Source organism: Helianthus annuus, chromosome 8 (assembly GCF_002127325.2).
Source record: "Helianthus annuus cultivar XRQ/B chromosome 8, HanXRQr2.0-SUNRISE, whole genome shotgun sequence".
NCBI lineage: Eukaryota > Viridiplantae > Streptophyta > Magnoliopsida > Asterales > Asteraceae > Helianthus > Helianthus annuus.
In genome coordinates this window covers 56,913,102-56,930,349 of record NC_035440.2, presented here as the reverse complement: position 1 = coordinate 56,930,349, position 17,248 = coordinate 56,913,102, and the positions used below count along the sequence as shown (strand labels likewise).

The 17,248-nt window shown below is 37.2% G+C and overlaps 1 protein-coding gene across 1 annotated transcript; it reads right to left on the bottom strand.

The window, feature by feature from the left end:
* Positions 1–5,774: 5,774 nt before the first annotated feature.
* LOC110872911 lies at positions 5,775–16,974 on the bottom strand. Its single transcript, XM_022121818.2, has 15 exons — positions 16,645–16,974; positions 16,429–16,557; positions 14,927–15,460; positions 13,467–14,666; positions 13,055–13,382; positions 12,707–12,962; positions 12,326–12,542; positions 11,873–12,225; positions 11,270–11,785; positions 10,015–11,191; positions 9,572–9,925; positions 9,249–9,486; positions 6,669–9,160; positions 6,429–6,571; positions 5,775–6,304 (listed from the first exon to the last, which is right to left on the bottom strand). The coding sequence occupies exons 1-15, from the start codon at positions 16,753–16,755 to the stop codon at positions 5,989–5,991; spliced, it is 8,364 nt and encodes a 2,787-aa protein (XP_021977510.1). The 5' UTR covers positions 16,756–16,974; the 3' UTR covers positions 5,775–5,988.
* Between the last annotated feature and the right edge of the window lie 274 nt (positions 16,975–17,248).

Here is a 17,248-nt window from a genome sequence, read left to right as displayed (position 1 = left end):
GACACGAGACTAAAACAACCCTATCCCCTGGTAAAAGGGGATACCCTTTACATACCTTCCCTAGTTATTGGGAACAAAACTTACTTTTCCTTCCCTGGTATAGGGAAACCTTTTGGTTAATTACTGTTTATACGGATTGCAACTAACGGCACTAAACGAAACTCTATCACTCAAGTCCCTACTACAAATACCGATTAGTCGCCGGGATCAGGCGAACGGGTTATTAGTTGATAGCGCTATTTAGGTGTTTACCAGCCTCACACCGTGCCCTGGTTTGGGACGGTCGTGAACTAATGTACTCAGAAATCCGTCAATGATGATAGAACATTGACATCGGGGCATCCTGCGGATACGCAACGGTTACCTAGTGTTCGGTATTGGAAAAACAGTTTAGTCGCTAACTTTTGGGGTAGCTCCCCAGGGCATGTATAAACGGATAAATTAATCGGTGAAACAAAGTTTTTGGTAAATAAAACTGGACAACTAGTGAACTCACTCAGCATTATTGTTGACCCCCTTACTGCATGCTTTGCAGGTAACCAGTGACGATGGAGCTTGCAGCTTGGGAACGTGTAGTGTCTGTTCACCCTGGTGTTGGGTGTTACCTTATTTTGAATCATGAACTTTGTTTTAAACTACCTTACTTATGCTTCCGCTACTTATTAACTGTTTGAACTTAAACCTTAAACTCTGAATTTGATATTTGCTAATCTTATGGTTAGTAAGTATTACTTTTGTTATCAACTTAATTATTCAGTATAATTGGTGGCTGGATCCTGGTCAGTCACGCCCCCGAAGCGGGTGTTATCCGCAGGTGGATTTTGGGGGTGTGACAGACAAATTCTCGATGTTGTGGTATAATTTAAGAAAAATAACACACTTTATGAAAGTTATTTTTATAACACTAGTATTTGATATAAAAAGTCAAAATAAGAGGCTTCACCTAAGCTATAGGGTATGGTTATGACCCTCATGACCCTCCACATTGGCGTCATGTCATCCATCTTTAATCCACCATTAAAAACCATTACCTTAAGACCATGTGTAGTGGTAATGCCTCTACCATTGGGCGTTTTGTGTCATGTGGCAGCTCAGTCAGCAATGGAGCATTATGATGCGTTTTCTAAAACGGGTGTAGCGAGGATGTGGGCATTATGTTTGTAACAAAATTAAATAAAAAAAAACCATCAAAAAATCTTATTGAATAAACAAAAGAAAGATTAAGGGTGATTGGCCAAAAGCAAGGAAGCAAAGCGTGGAGAAAAGCATGCCAATAGGAATTTGGCTGAAAAAACGCCCTCGGGGTGGCAAAATGGCGTTGTGGGGCGTTTTTTAGGGGAAAACGCCCAAAAAAACTCCCCACTACGGATGGTCTAAGGGTGTGTTCATTACCCAAACCACTATCCCTTTTATTTTTTTTAATTTATTTTTTGTCTTAAAATTATCGAATGTGAAGATCGTGGTAATCGTGGTTTAATCGATGGGAACCACCATCAATCAATAATCAATGAGGGGGTAGTGTACCATTTAATTAATGGTCATATGTGGAAATAATGTTCTAATCCATGACCCTCACACCCCATGGCAACTCTCAGTTAATTATGATTTTTTTTCGCATTAATTTTAACCATTATATCAGTGTGATCAAAGAATCAGATTGCTTCATACAGTTTGAAATATATAGTTAACCGCTTCAATAGGAGATGCAGTGGTGGTGATGAGGGTGTGCGGGGAGGACCATCACACAGGGCCTGAGATTTCGAGGGGCATGTGTTTTTTTTATAAATCCAATATATATATATATATGTTAATTTTTTTTTAAATAGTATACTCATACCTAGAGATGAGCAAATCGGGTTTTTTTTTATACCCGGAACTGGTTCCTAACCATACCCGGTTCTTGAATGAGTGTGAATGGAACCGATTCTTGTAGGAACCGGTTCCAGTTCCTACCCGGTTTTAAACCAAAAATACTTGAACCGATACTAACCGATTCCGGGTAGAGTTGTAACCGCTTTGTTCGGGTAACTTATAGAAAAAGCTGCAACACCTGTTGGAATCGATTCCAACGGCTATAATGCCGTTAGAAATCGATTTATGGCCATTTAGCGTGTCACACCCCCAAAATCCACATGCGGAGTATCACCGCTTAGGAGCGTGACTGAACAGGATCAAGCCACCAATCATATTGAACATGTAATTAATATATAAAAGTAAATGCCATTCAACCCCAATATGAAAGGTGTTCAAAACATAAGTATGTTATCACTGTTTAGCGGAAGCGTATAAATAAAACCCAACATAATTAAGTATGAAATGTCATAAAGTGTTTAACGAAACAATCACGATCCAAGCCCACAACGACCAGCTCCTCCCTGTGCAAGCTCCATGTATCTAACGACCTGCAAGGCATGTAACAGAGGATCAACAACTAGTTGAGCGAGTTCACAGAAATTAAATGCGTAATAGTAAGTTCGTTTGTAACATATGGCTCTACTGGGCCGATAGTACGTTCTATTGGTGGGGGCTTCCCATGTTGTATATCCACTAGACTATTCGTAACCATAAGTGTTCTTCACAACCGAGAACAGTAGTACGTACAAGCATTACGTAGGTTTTACATAAGTGTCCTTCTGTACCCGAGGACAGTGGTACGCGTGGGGTTTACGTTGGTTTTACGTAAGTGTCCTTCCTGACTCCGGAAGATAGTAGCATGTTATTGTTTACGTAGGTTTTACGTAAGTGTCCTTCCTGACTCCGGAAGACAGTAGCATATTCCTGTTTACGTAGGTTTTACGTAAGTGTCCTGCTTAATCCGAGGACCATGGTAGATAGTCTAGTAACCGTGTAAGTACGCGTAATTGTTCAATTCCATCATTCAACCCATTCCCTATCCCCGGGAATCCCATGCCTTAGTAAAGAGTGTGAACTCACCTTGGTTTGCTCGGTATGCTAAGTTATGCACTCACAAGTAATCAGTCAAGTCCTATTGTGTGCACGTGTAATAAATCAGTTCATGTTCGTAATGATACGCAGGTAATCTATGTCACAAAGCGTTTGACAGTTAACATCATGTAGCTCGTAACAGTTAATCAAATCCACACAATTCATGCTTCACATAAAGGCTTTCTTAGTCCATTCTGACAAGGTTATCCACTAACAGACTCAACAGAAGTAATAGACTTAACAGAGTTAATATACTAATTGCATTAATAAACTAACCGAGTTAATCTCAACATAACTTGCAATACACTAAAATATAATTTACCAATCATGGCCGACAACAAGGAGGTGAGGGTTATCCAAATGGCTGCCTTTTCTAATTACTCACATGCATACAATTTCCAAGGTAATAATTATACTCCACCAATACACAAAGCATTTACTTATCATCATCGTATTCAACATATCTAGCATGCACCCTATTTTGTATATTCATCAAAGAGTTCGGACCTTGCAATTCATGATCACAAATTCGGACCAAACAAGCTTACAGAAACTCGGATTACATTCATGTTCGGATAACATAAGATCATGAAATTCGGACCACACTTAAATCAATTAAACTCGGACAAGTAACATCATCAAAAAAGGTCGGACCATGGGCTCCCCTTTACAAGCTCGGACAGGGGTAACACCCTTCACAAATTCGGACAAGGGGAGGGGGTTTCCTTACTTAAAAACTCGGACACCACCCTTCTCATATATAACTCGGACTCACTCAACAAGCATAAATTCGGATGGCATCATTTAAATGAATTTCGGATATCATCAATTTAACAAAAGCTCGGACCACATGTTTCCCCCACAAAACTCGGACTCACCTATAACATTCATAAAGTTCGGACTCCATATGTTAACTAAAAGGTCGGACAAGGCTTAGGGTTAAAACTCGGACCTCTAACCCTCCTTTAAAACTCGGACTATCATCTACCTTAGTCACAAGTTCGGACCCCCTTGACCTAAAAAAATATCGGACCAAATCTCCCCACAATAAAACTCGGACCATATCATTTGAAAAAGACGGATCCTTTATATAATCATTCTAAAATTCGGACCTTTTACTATGAATATTATTCGGACATAACATGCTAATAAACTCAGATCAATCAAGCATGGCTAAAGCTCGGACTTTGTTATTTCACAAAAACCCTGACACAATTCTGAGTTATCGAATATGCGTGAATTTCAAACCCTACTACAGAATCGATGTAACAGTTACACTTACGATCCAGAAACCCTAATTTCATACAATTGTACTGCAATAATCAAATCATCAATCAAGCGTTCTATCATAACAGGCATCTTAACATTCAACAAGTAATTACACACTGATTATAAACCATTTTACAATAATCAGAATCAATCAAACACAGAACTATTACATGTAGAACTAGGGTTTACATAAATCATATAATCAAGAATTGATAGTAGCACACAATCATCAAACAATTACCTTAGATTGATTCTAGATAGAGTGTGGAATCAAGAGTGATGAAGAGCTTGCCAATGATGAAGATGATGATTGCCAGAGAGGATCAGAGAATGTGAAAGTACGTGTATTGGTTTTGTGTGATGATTAGTGAATGATTAGGGTTAAGAATGATTTAAGTTTCACTATTAGCACTAAGCACCCTAAAGAATTATCTATCACATATTACATGCACAAGATATACAATTTACAGTTTCACCACCACATTTAAGTATTTGTCAAATCGTTCATAAGTAACACATAACCATGCTCAAACACAATATACTTTATTGAATCCAAACGTTACAGTTTCATAGCAAACTAATTGTGCAAGTAAACAACTAAACAAACAGTGAACGTGTAATAAATGCGAAAGTGGAATCTTGGAAACTCGAGTTGTCACATAGCGTTTTATGTAATGTTGGATTTGTAGGATTTAGTGTGTTTTATGTTAAATAAATGTTTAGTGTTATAATGTGATGTAACCGGTTTTAATAAAAACTGTGTTGTATGAAAAGCTTGGTTGAAACGGCTAGGAATCGATTCCATCGTAACATCGTCTAGAATTTAATGCATTAGGTCTCAACTGGTTACGGAGGAACCGGTTCTGGATAGGAACCGGGTACGTATCAATTTTTTTTATAAAAAGTGGAACCGGGTAAGAACCTACGGGTTTTTTTAACCCGGAACCAGTTCTTCAATAAGGCAGGTAGGAATTGGAACCGGTTATAGGTCAGGTCTACCGGGTCGGGTTTGGAACTGGTTATTATGCCCATCTCTACTCATACTAACTTAGAGACGCCGCTGAGGAGATGAATTTGAACACATGCAAGAAATGATGAGGTATAAGATTTGGGTTCTTTGACACAAATTTGCACCATCAAAGTTGCTAGAAATTCTTTTGGCTAATAGCCGCCTCACTTGTGTTTGTGTGTGTAGGGTATGTGGATATGAGGAAGATGTTTGGTTTAGTATACAGGCGAAGACACTTAAAACCGCCATACAAGAAACTCGGAAAGCGATTAAAAATCCAAGTAAAGACGAAGTTGAACTAAAGCAAAGGCTTAACAAGATAGCGGTTTCAAAGATGGTACTGCTTAGGGGTATAGGTGTAAGCTAGAACCCAGCCAGTTTAACTTAAGAAGGCGCGAAGTTCTTATTTATAAACCTTGAGCTCAGCTCATGAGTAGTTTTTCAAGCATTAGAAGCTAGCTTGGTTTGTAAAGAGCCCTAGATATATTTCCGTTTAATCTCTACAAACATTGTTTGATCACAATTCATATGCGCGGTTTAAAGTTTCATAAGCCAAAAACTTGAGACCTACTTACATAGCCCAAAGCAAACATTCTGTTAAAACATTAATGATCATGTTTCCATTATATACATCAAGTAGAGGTTCTCAAACTCAAAAGACATGATCTTCCTGTCCTTGTAAACTTACCCACAAAAAACTTAAAATTCTTAGGAGGAAGAAACACAAACAAAACAAACAATTTGAAGCCGATCATGCATCCATATCACTTCTTTCCCTTTCTACCTTTCTTGTTTTTGTTCTTTCCCTTCCCTTTCTTGTTTTTCCCATCCTGAGTGTTACCACCGCCAGTTTGATTTTCAACCGCCACTCCTTTTCCCTTTACATCATTCTTCTCCTCGCTCGTTTGTCCAACATGAGTTTTGCTGCTACTCTCTGACACCACCATTTGCTCAATCTTCGATTCCTCATTCATGACAGGACGCTTCAAGAAATCATCTACCGTTGGCCTGTTAATTCGCAGCCTTTCCGCAACCCCTTGCACAATCTTAATGAGAACTGAATGCTTCACATCTTTTTGACTGAAAATAATCACAGATACCCAAAAGAACCTTGAAAAAAGTTCTAAATGCATGTAATAACTAATATGTATATAAACACGTCACATCAAAAATAAAAACCACTTCAAAAATTCACAAGTCTAACCTTGGGCCAAATGCGGAAGAAAGCAGCTTTAAATCATCATATGCAAGATTCGCTTCACGTACAACACTTGCATCTTTACCAGCACAGAACTGTTCGTCCGCAAGCGCAGTAGATAACGTGCTTACATTTTGATCCAAAGCTTTCTGAAAACAGAACATTGAATACAAAGGCATGAAACCTACACAAATAATGAGAAAACTGACAAAATCATTCGTTACAACCGCAACGATAGAATATTACCTTTATCATATCTGCAGCAGACAACATGTTTGGTGCCACTTCCTGCTTCCCGTTTATAGCTTCAGTTATATCTTCAAGAACTTGCCAATTCAATTGCACTTCCACAGGATCCACATTCAGATTATCATCAGGTAATGTGTTTGAAGATGATGTCTCATTTGAAGATTTTTGAACACATGGCACCGTTTTTCTTGGAAACAATTCACTCATTATCTTCTGTTTAGATTTCCTAAGGTCCACAAATACAGCAGAAGAAGCACGAATTCTTGGGCTCGCATTTCCCGTCAAAACGATCAGGAGAGAATCCTCTATGCTCATAAACGCTTCTGCGACCAATTCTGGATTCAAGTTCAAGAAATAACCGTTTCTTCTTCTTAAAAGAAGATAAACAAACTTCTTTGGAAGCAAATAAGCAATATTATTAACTCCCGACAGCAAATCAAGTAGTACTTGAGAAAAATGTGGCGGTTGAGAACAATCTGGTACTTGCAGACAAATTAACGACAGCATCATAACCAGCTTCAATGATAACAGTCTATGGCAATGAGAATAATCAGTTGTCCATTTTTCAATCCATGAAATGGTATCGGTTTTATTGTAGATAACTTGTTTAATCACTTCAAAAATGAAGTTTATTGCATTTGAAATTATCTGTTGGGGTGCTGAATAAGTTGACAGAGAGTGAATATGTGTAAACCATCCAACAAATGAGGATTTAGTTGTGAAAAAGGTTCTTGAATGAAAAGATGTCATGAAAAGAAGACTTTCCAAGAGATACACAAAACTATGAGGTGACATGTAGCCGGTACATCTCCAATTGGCTCTATAAGTATCGTCCAAAGCACGAAGCAGTGATTCAGATTCATAAACATCTTTAAGGCCACCATTCATGAATATCTCAAAACATTGCTTCCATGCGGGATTCCACTGAATCCGTTTAGTAATATGCTCGTAAAGTGCTGCGGGTTTTCTAGAACCAAGACACGTCATCATCACCCTCCCAATTGCCAGATAATTAATGCCACCCTTTATGTTTTGAAGAATAATTTCCTCAAGCAAGTTGAGAGATAGATCGGTCTCCCTTAAAGAAATCATATCAACACAAACTGCTCTTCGCCAGTCTAACGGAAACACAAAATCAAAATAAGTTGAAGAAACTCCTAGGAATTTTTCCAGCTTCCTTTTATCTTTGGGGTTAACGTGCTGGCAGTCTAAAAGGAACTTGGAAACCTCAAACATGTGAAGAAGAGATGTGCTTCGATGAAATGCGGAACCCGTTGACTTTGACTTATTCAAACCTTCCAAAGTATCAAGCACGTTTATACCCACAGAAACTAATTCAGACTGCCAATGAGACCTCATAGAAAACACCAAATCCTTGGTATTCATAATTAGAAGCTTCCCATCCTTTTGAACACTCTTTTGATCATTTCTTATCCAATCAGCATGCTCATTGACCAAAATATAAACAATATTGCCTTTTACACACTGCTTCCTCACCCCAAAATAATTTAAAATAAAATCAACACAAGCCTCGTGTTCATTTGGTCCTTCTTTGTGGAAGCTTTCAAGAACCTCAAAAATATCCAAGACATTTTCCTTCCAAGCATTCCAGTAATAAACCAGAGTTCTAACAGAAACTTGGTTCCGAAAAGTCTTGTCGTCACAGTGCTTATTTATATCAACTGGTAACTCGTCCTCCCAGTCATACTTTGAAGAATTCAAACGAATATGAGAATCCAAGATTTTTCTAAACAGAAAGATTTCTCCCCTCAAACTCTTGTTTTTCTGGGAAACAAGCAAACTTATTTTGAGATCAAGCAAGCTACTACGCTGATCAGAGAGTATTTCAAGCTCACTACATACAAATTCATTAAAATTTTCTGAATGTATTTTTGCAAGCGACTTTGCTTTTTCACAAAGTTCTTCATTCTCAGCAAACTGCTTCAAGGGCCAACCTTTATTCCCGTTTCCCCACAACGAGCTAAAGAACACGTACCAAAGTAACAGAACCGTTGCATCCTTAAAATGTCCAGCTTTCTCCAAAAGATTAGCTTCTTTTAAAACATCGCCCCAAGACCTTGCAAGCTCAGCAGCATCAAGAAAATTACCGGATTCTTCTTCCAAAATCAAAAGGTCATCAAGGCAGCCTAATGACTTTAAGAACGTACGTTTGGATTCCATCGAACGAAAAGCATGAACAAACTTCATCATGGATTTAGGATCTTTACGTTCATGGTAATCAGAAGCACAACTCTCCAAGAAGTCTTGTTCAATCTGTTCTAATTCTTTACTTTGAACATTACAATGCTCTTTCCATTGTTCGATATATTGGAATCCTTTATCAAATAGTTTCCCTTTTCTGCAAACAGACAGACACTCAGAGAGCTTATCTCCTTTTGCAAAAGCTTCGGCTGCATCACTATAGCACCCGGCTAGAGTAAAACATTCAGCCGCTGCATCCATCTTTCCACAATTAAGATTGATTTTTCCTGCACAAATACAATAGATCAAATTAGATGTCGAAAGATGAGCGGATCAGGTTAATAAACAGACATTTACGTTTAGAAAAGATGTTACCTGCTTTTTCATATTCCCCCAAATCACAAAAACATAAGGCAGCAGACTCGAGTTTCCCAACAGATTCAAACATTCCTGCTGCTTCTCTAACATAGCTTATAAAGGCTTCAGGATTTGTTCCCCGCATTTGATCACCAGATGCCCTCAGACCAGAAGCTTTGGCTAAAGTCTCCCACATTGTGTCACCCGCTCTTTCAAAACACATAGTTGCCATCACAAAATTCTTCTCATAGAAAAGCTGAAAACATACAATAATCATGTCAAATAATGTATTCAAATAACAAACCATATAACAACTAAAGCAATAAAAAAAAACAATACACCTTTTTGCCACGCTCCCTCCATTCTTGAGGGCTGCTTGCAACACGCATTGCCTGCGCCACTGAATCGTCAAGCTTTCTTATCTGAACGAGTCCCCTTCTTTTCCAGTATTCAAACATTGGCTTAGAAAGTTCTTCTTTATTTTCGCATATCCATAGCCTTTGTCGTGTACGGGTGATTGCCACATATAGTTGTTTCAATTCAGAACATAATACACTATGCCTTGACTCACAAAAACTAGGGAATGACTGATAAAGATTCTCATCAAGCCAGTCACGTTCCTTCATGTATTCATATATAACTCTCCACTGGTCTTTCAAAGGAGACGTCCCAAAAAAGTTATACAGTAATACATCCTAAAAATCACGAATGAAAAACAATAAGAAACAAAAGTAAATTAAAATAAAAAAAAAATGATCGGTTAATTAAAGTTTAAGAAACTGACCTGAAATTCAAGACCTTTACACTCCACGATAGTGAGAACAAGAGCCTGTTTTCCAATAAATTCACAAATCTCGGTTTTCGCCGAATCATCACGTACCAAAATAACTTGTTCAGCACCAAAACCAACAACTTCTGCCCCACTTCCACTTCCTCCAAAGATCGTCACGATAGCGTTTTCATCATTTCCAGACTCTAGCAAAACAGGAGCTTCCCCAGATATGAGACTAGTCTCAGGCTCCAAAATATCAATCGAGTGAGAAAAGTAACAGTACAGAATATCAATGACACTCTGGGCTAAGTCAAGAACACCTGCATGAGTTCTGAAGTTCTGTTTTAGCTGAAAAATCTCAGATACGATACCTTTCTCTTGTTTCCCCGTTCTTTGTGAGGTTAAAAACTCCTTATAAAACAATGACCTAATATCTTGAAACCTGAAGTCAATACCTCTTGCAATGGTTTGTGCGGTGTCACCAGCAAAAATAAAACCCTCGTCAACGTTTTGGCAAATATACTTAAAAAGGGAAATTTGTCTCATGCTAAGATCTTGAACTTCATCAATGTAGACAAAATCCATATGGTCACCTTCATACCTCACATATTTAAGTCGACGATGAAGGTCAATTACAAGATCGCCCATATCAAATTCCCCACGTTCAGTTTTCATCTTTTCATAGGCTTGAAAGAGAGAGTAAATATTTTCTCGTTTCTGTTTGGTTAAAGTGGAAGAACGACTTTCAGCCAATAAAGAGTAACCCTCGAAACTCAGTTTACCATCACTAAATTCGCCTGCTTGAAGACCCCCTTTAATATGAGAAATTATTTCAGTGAATACTTGAGATGGGTCAAGTTTTTTCTTTAAATTTGAATTGAAATGAGGCCAGTAATCTGAACAAAACCTATCAAATGTAACCTCATTCAATCTTATAAAAGTTTGCAATACAACGGATCCTGAACTTATATGACTAGATTGAGAACCTTTTCTTGCCTCGGGAAATCTATCAAAATACGAACTTCCCAGAGTGCCATCCAACATCATTAAAAACTTATGAAATGTCAACACTAACGGATACTTCTTCACAGGAATGTTAACAAATGTGTTTGGGATATCATTGAACTCCGACGAAGAATCCGCATCCTCGAGATTGATCTCTGCTGATGAGTTTCCATGACATGAAATACTGTCGAAAAGATAATTCTGTTAGTCAATCAATACACGGAAAATTAAAAGAAAAAAATAGACAAAAGCATTTGTGCACCTTGTAAGTTGAGAAACATGTTGCTTCACAGCATAACACAACTTTGGGCTGACTGTCACAAATAGCTGGCGAAGAACACCCGGTTTACTGCCTTCGGAGTCATTAACATCTTCAACATTCTTGATCTGGTTGCTTCTTGCTTCATTAACCCCTTCAGAAGCAACACGATAACTATGATCGTTTTGAAACAACTTCATGGTCAAAATTGTGGTTTTCCCCGTTCCAGATCGCCCAATTATGAAGGATGTTTTGCCAAAGAGAATTATATCCATTTGTTCGTCGGTAACTTGCATCGGTAGATCAAGTTCTTTACCGGAAAGCAAATGGCTCACCACCCCACTTGACAAAGAGTAAAACTTCATGAGCAATAAGCTTTCACTAACTTTCGAGTTTTCAACATAACTTCTTCCATCACCAGCACTAACAGTCGCTTCACTGTCACCGTCACAATTGTTTAACGTATGAAATCTGATTAATTCTTGGGAAGCCGGCCAACTCCTAGGAACTTCAAAATCCCTAAACACAAAAAAATGAAATACGCATGTATAATCACTTTTTTTTAAAAAAAAAATTCAGTAATCAGTCGACAGTAAATGAACATACCCTTCCAAAGATTTTGCTGTGCAACGACTAATATAATCATCTGTATAGGCGGAAAAGATGCCCTCCAGACGTTTTGTAAGTTTGGGAATTTCCTCCAAAGGTAATATATCCCAAACCTTGAGAACTTGTATGTATTTTACTTCCTTGATAATGTCAACTGAGCAAACGACATACAGACCTTCAACCTTAAACTTTTTAAGAATTTGTGAAGATTTTTCGCAGCACACGTCTACACTTGTGTTCTTGGGCCGCCAACCACCAGAAAGTTTCAGTAAAAGATTTATAACCACCTTTTTCAAGCGAGCAAATGTCAATTTTCCGAAAGATTTTCTGAAATCATCACTAAAGAGAACCTGTTGGGATAAAAGTGCAACAAACAAGATGAACAAAAACACAACATATACCACATAATGAGATAATTTAGTGTAGAATTAAACCGTTTAGATTAAATACCTTCCATTTTGTATGTTTAAAAAGAACGCTGTTGCCGTGAACCAGGTCATCGAGTTGGTCTAACTCTTTCTTTGCAGCTATGATTGTCGACTTCAAGCATTCATCAGCATCAGCATCAAACAAACAATTGCGGTTCCTTGCATCGCAGACTAATTCGTTCCATTCACATTCACTATTCGTGAGGGTTCTTTCATTTCCCAATATCCAGAGACAATGTCTAGAAAAAAATAGAAAAATAGTACATAAACAAAGCCAGTTAGTCAGACAAACTTATGAAAACAAAAGGCTAGAGGTTCAAAAACACGTTCAAGAGTGAAAGTTTAAAAAAAAACAAGTAATACGTTATTATGAGTTTGTAAGGATTGTGACAGGATATCATACCGTGCCCTGGTCAAGGCTACATTGGTCCTTTGAGGACTAGATAAGAAACCAACATTTCCATGGCTATTAGATCTTACTGTTGATAAGATAATGATATCTTCTTCTCCACCTTGAAACCCATCAATAGTTTTCACCTTTACGGAAAATCCATCAAGTTTCTCATACTTTTTAGCAAGTTTATCTTGAATGGAAACAACTTGTGCAGCATAAGGAGATACAACGCCGATAGTAAGGTTCTTCTTTGAGTTCTCCCATGCTATAATAGTGAAAAAAAAAACAAACTCAAGCAAACATCCACCAAACAAAAACAAATGTTAGCAGATGATAGAATATAACTGATATGCATACCTTTATAAAGATTTTGAACGATCTTAATCACTAAAGCAACCTCAACCAAGTTTCTCCGGCTTCGTTCTTCGTCATCTTTTTCTTCTCTTCCACCAACAACATTTATAAACGAATACGGACCAAACATTGGTCCCGAAAGATATCGTCTTTCATAACTTTTACATGTCACATTTTCAGCATCCAAAATATGATTCTGATAGAATTTCCAATTTGGAAAAGAGCTTATGGAAGGATGCATTCGGTACTGAACATCAAGTAAGTGCTTAGAATGCCCCAAAGAACTCAGTCTGCTAAACAGACTTCTTCCAAAGCCAGCTTCTTCACATATCTGTCCACAAACATTCAGCTTATATTGATAAGAATAAAACGTAACTACATAAGCATACAACAGTAAAAGTAAGTATACACTTACATTGCTGGAAACCATTGCTGGTAACTGTTTCTCGTCTCCAATGAGAATAGCATGTTTCATGCCGGGAAGCTGAAGCGGAATGGTAGATTCCGCTTCTTTTAACTGTGCAGCTTCATCGATCACCAAGATCTCCAACGGCTTTATTTTAGCATCATGCAACTTGAAAGAAGTAGAAGTTGTGCAGAATATAAGAGAAGCGTTTTTAAAACAAAAGTCCGTTATTGCAAATATGTTCAAAGCAGTTGGAAGATCAAGTCCTTCAAGAGATTTTTGCAAAGCTTTTAGAACAGATAGAGACTTTGCTCTAACCAAATTGATTGATGACATATCGCCCGACTTATCAAGATCGCTTTGCAATGGTTTAGAAGTAAAAAGCCGCTCAAGCTCTTCAGAAACCAAACTCTCTTCAAACAATTGTGATTTAAAGTTATTTAAATCATCTAAAAGAGATACCATTGTTTGGAAATTGCGCTCCGTTAGAAAACTTTTTGGAATGTGAGTTAGAAACGTTAGTATGCATCTCCTTAGTGGCGATACGCACGCATTGAATGAATCACGCATGAACTTAATAAATGATTTTACTTCCAACTTGGTAGCTTTAGTTTCATTTTGATTTTGATTTTCATTTTCAGCTGCAAGTTGTTTTTCTTTGAACAATTCATTTTCCACATAAACGTGATACTTAGAAACACAATCTTCAAGTAAATCAACCATAGATCGTATGCAATGCTGCCAACCAGTCAAAGTCCCAAGGCACTCTGTAAGCCTCTTAACTCGATTTTCAAGATAGATTTCTTCAACCTGGGTACCGACTTTTAACCTCTGTTTGTTCCCAAACAGAAGTACGTCTCCAATACAATAAAAGAACTCTCCACTTTCCGTTCTAGTATTAGACGATCGCTTTAACAGATTAAGCACACGTGAAGCTACTTGTACTATAGCAACATTCGTTGGAGAACACGTAAGTGTCCTACGGTTCATTTGCAAGAGTATAAACAACAACACACTTACAGTTGTCGTTTTTCCTGTCCCCGGTGGGCCCCATATCTGCTCCACAAAAGAACCATGGCAACATTCGGTTTTACTAAGAGCTGCCCTAATGGCCCCCACCTGCGATTCATTCAGCTTATCAAAAAGATCTGAATCAAACTCCTGAGAAAAATTGCCATCGAAAGGACAGATATTGCAGCATTCTTTAACCTGTAACCAACACAATCACAATTAACAACGACATTACTAGCAGAAAATCAGGGATGAGCTCGGTACTGTACTGGTACACGTAAAAAGTGGGTAAAATACCATACCGTACCGAACCGATTCCGGTACACGTGAAAAATGGGTAAAGAATTGACACAGAAATTTGATCAGTACAGTACGGTTCGGTACCGTAACTTTCGCTACCCAATACCCGTTTGCTCATCCCTACTGAGAATATATAACGTTATTGAACGAAATCGTACCATGGAATCTGTGTAAAGAACCTCTTTGATAATATTCATATTCCGGTGCATGTGCAATGAGTTCCAGATTCTTTTGTTGGTTGTTATATTCGTCAAGTAAACAACAAACATACCGTCTTGAAATTCTATTTCTTGTGAAGCTTTAACTTTAAAACGTAGCGATGTACTATCTTCTTCATCATCATCCTGACTTATTTGGTATACCAACGAAAAATACCATGTCCGTCCCTCACGCTGCAAGTCAGGAACAGATTCGGGTTTTCCATCCGCTAGAATAAGCAGATCACCGGGTAATGTCCGGTAAGGCTCTTTGCCACGTTCACTAGTTCTGTTACGCCAATTATTAACGGTGACATCATACGAAAATTTTCCACGGCCCTTAGCCACATTTAAAGAGAAAAGTTCAGCGTATGGAGCTTTGTACATGGTCTCCATAGTTGACGCCAACTCGGCACGTGTTTCCTCCAGCAGAGGATAAACAAAAGAACCAACATAGTGTGCTTCGGAGTGAAAAGTAGGTGGTATTTTCTCCACCTATGAACGATACATCAAGTTATAAGAATGCATCATGTTATCAACATATGATCCAAACAACAAAAACTCATTTTAAAAAACATGTTTTCTATACTTCAAAAGATTCAAATAACAATCTCCATGTCACTATTTAAGAAAACACACAAAACAATTATAGGCATTCTGTGAAATATGGACTAAAGCATTGACCTCAAGGTCAAATGGGTTGAAAAGATATATCTGAAATAGACATTAAACTTCATATACCTTGAAAGTACAATATAAAACATACAAACAAACAAACGTACCAAGTAAAATCCCACTCAAAAGGCATAGTATGAGGAGTGTGGGACGTCCCAGCTCTAAAAAAGCCCATATTTACATGTAAAATGTAGCAAAACAAGTAACATAAAGTCTAGCTAAAAGAATCAAAAACCAACAAGACAGATGAGTATTAATAATAGTAGTAGTAAGAGTAAATTACTTTTTGAGTCCTTGTGTTTTATTGGTTTTAACCATTTAAATCCAAAATCAAAATATTTAACGCCCTGAGTCCCTAGACACTTTTTCATAACCATTTGAGTCCAAATTTTACTTTTTGAGTCCAACGTTTTTAACAAAATTGGACTCAAACCGTTATAAATGAACAAAATTGGACTCAAAACATTATAAAATAAATGGCTAGGGACTTAGAGCGTTAAACTTTTTTGATTTTGAACTCAAATGGTTAAAACCAAAAAACATAGGTACTCAAAAAGTAATTTACTCTAGTAGTAAACTTCATATAACATAAAGTGATGAAAAGGCCATATTACTAACAAACAAAATAGCATAGAGCATAGAGCAAAGAAACAAGAAAAATAGTACAATAAGAACACTTGATATCAACCAAAAAAAATAATAAAACTAAATACATTAAGCAACTATATATAAACATTTATAACTAAAAAATAAAATTAAAAAAAATATAAAAATATAAAATAAAAAACCTGGTTTTTATAGAGGTCCTCATCCAGAATATCCTCAAGAGACCATGAAAAGACCATCTGCTCAAACCTAGGATTATGATGCTGACCTGCTTCTTTTGTCTTCCCCAAATGATCTATTTCCATTATCCCCTGCATCAACAAGTTCACAACAGTAAAGAATGCATCAAATAACCAAAAGGGTTTTCTTTAAAAGAAAAATAAATAAATAAAACAAACCTGATGTTCATAGAGGTCCTCATTCAAAATGTCATCATCAGCAGACCATGAAAAACCCATCTGATCAGCTACCCTTTTCTTACCCAGATGATATTTTTCCATTACAAACATAAAAATGTGTTTTTTACTACTTATTGTTCATCAATTATTCAAGAAACGAAAAGGGTTTTCTTACCCTCGAAGGAAGTAATCGTGAACACAGTAGCAGCAGTAGTAATGCAGTGCAAAGATTATAGAAAAGAATAACTTTTTCGAAAACTCCGTACGAATAAAAGGGGAAGTTAACAGGGGTCTTTTAAAAAAAAATATAATAGAGAGGGTGCTTTGGAAAAGAAGAAAGGATCAGAATTTGATTTTTGAAAATCCAAGTCAATACGAAGTCTCCTCAACTTCTCCGTAGCCTTTTTTTTTTCGGTTTTTCTTTGTGCTTTTGATCATCCATTCATACACTGACATTTGTGTCTTTTCATTTCCGAATTATTAAAGCGCCAAAAATTAATCATGTTTGGTTTCTTTAGTTTATACTTATGATATTAAACTATCATTTATTAATCATTTGTTATTTGCCATAGATGTGTAACATTACATGTTATAAATACTAGAT

Coding starts and splice junctions, on each gene's coding strand:
- LOC110872911 (XM_022121818.2), bottom strand. CDS start 16,755: ATGTTTGTAATGGAAAAATATCATCTGGGTAAGAAAAGGGTAGCTGAT. Junction 11,786..11,872: donor ACAGCAAAATCTTTGGAAGG/GTATGTTCATTT, acceptor TTTTGTGTTTAG/GGATTTTGAAGTTCCTAGGA. Junction 9,926..10,014: donor GTAAAGGTCTTGAATTTCAG/GTCAGTTTCTTA, acceptor CGTGATTTTTAG/GATGTATTACTGTATAACTT.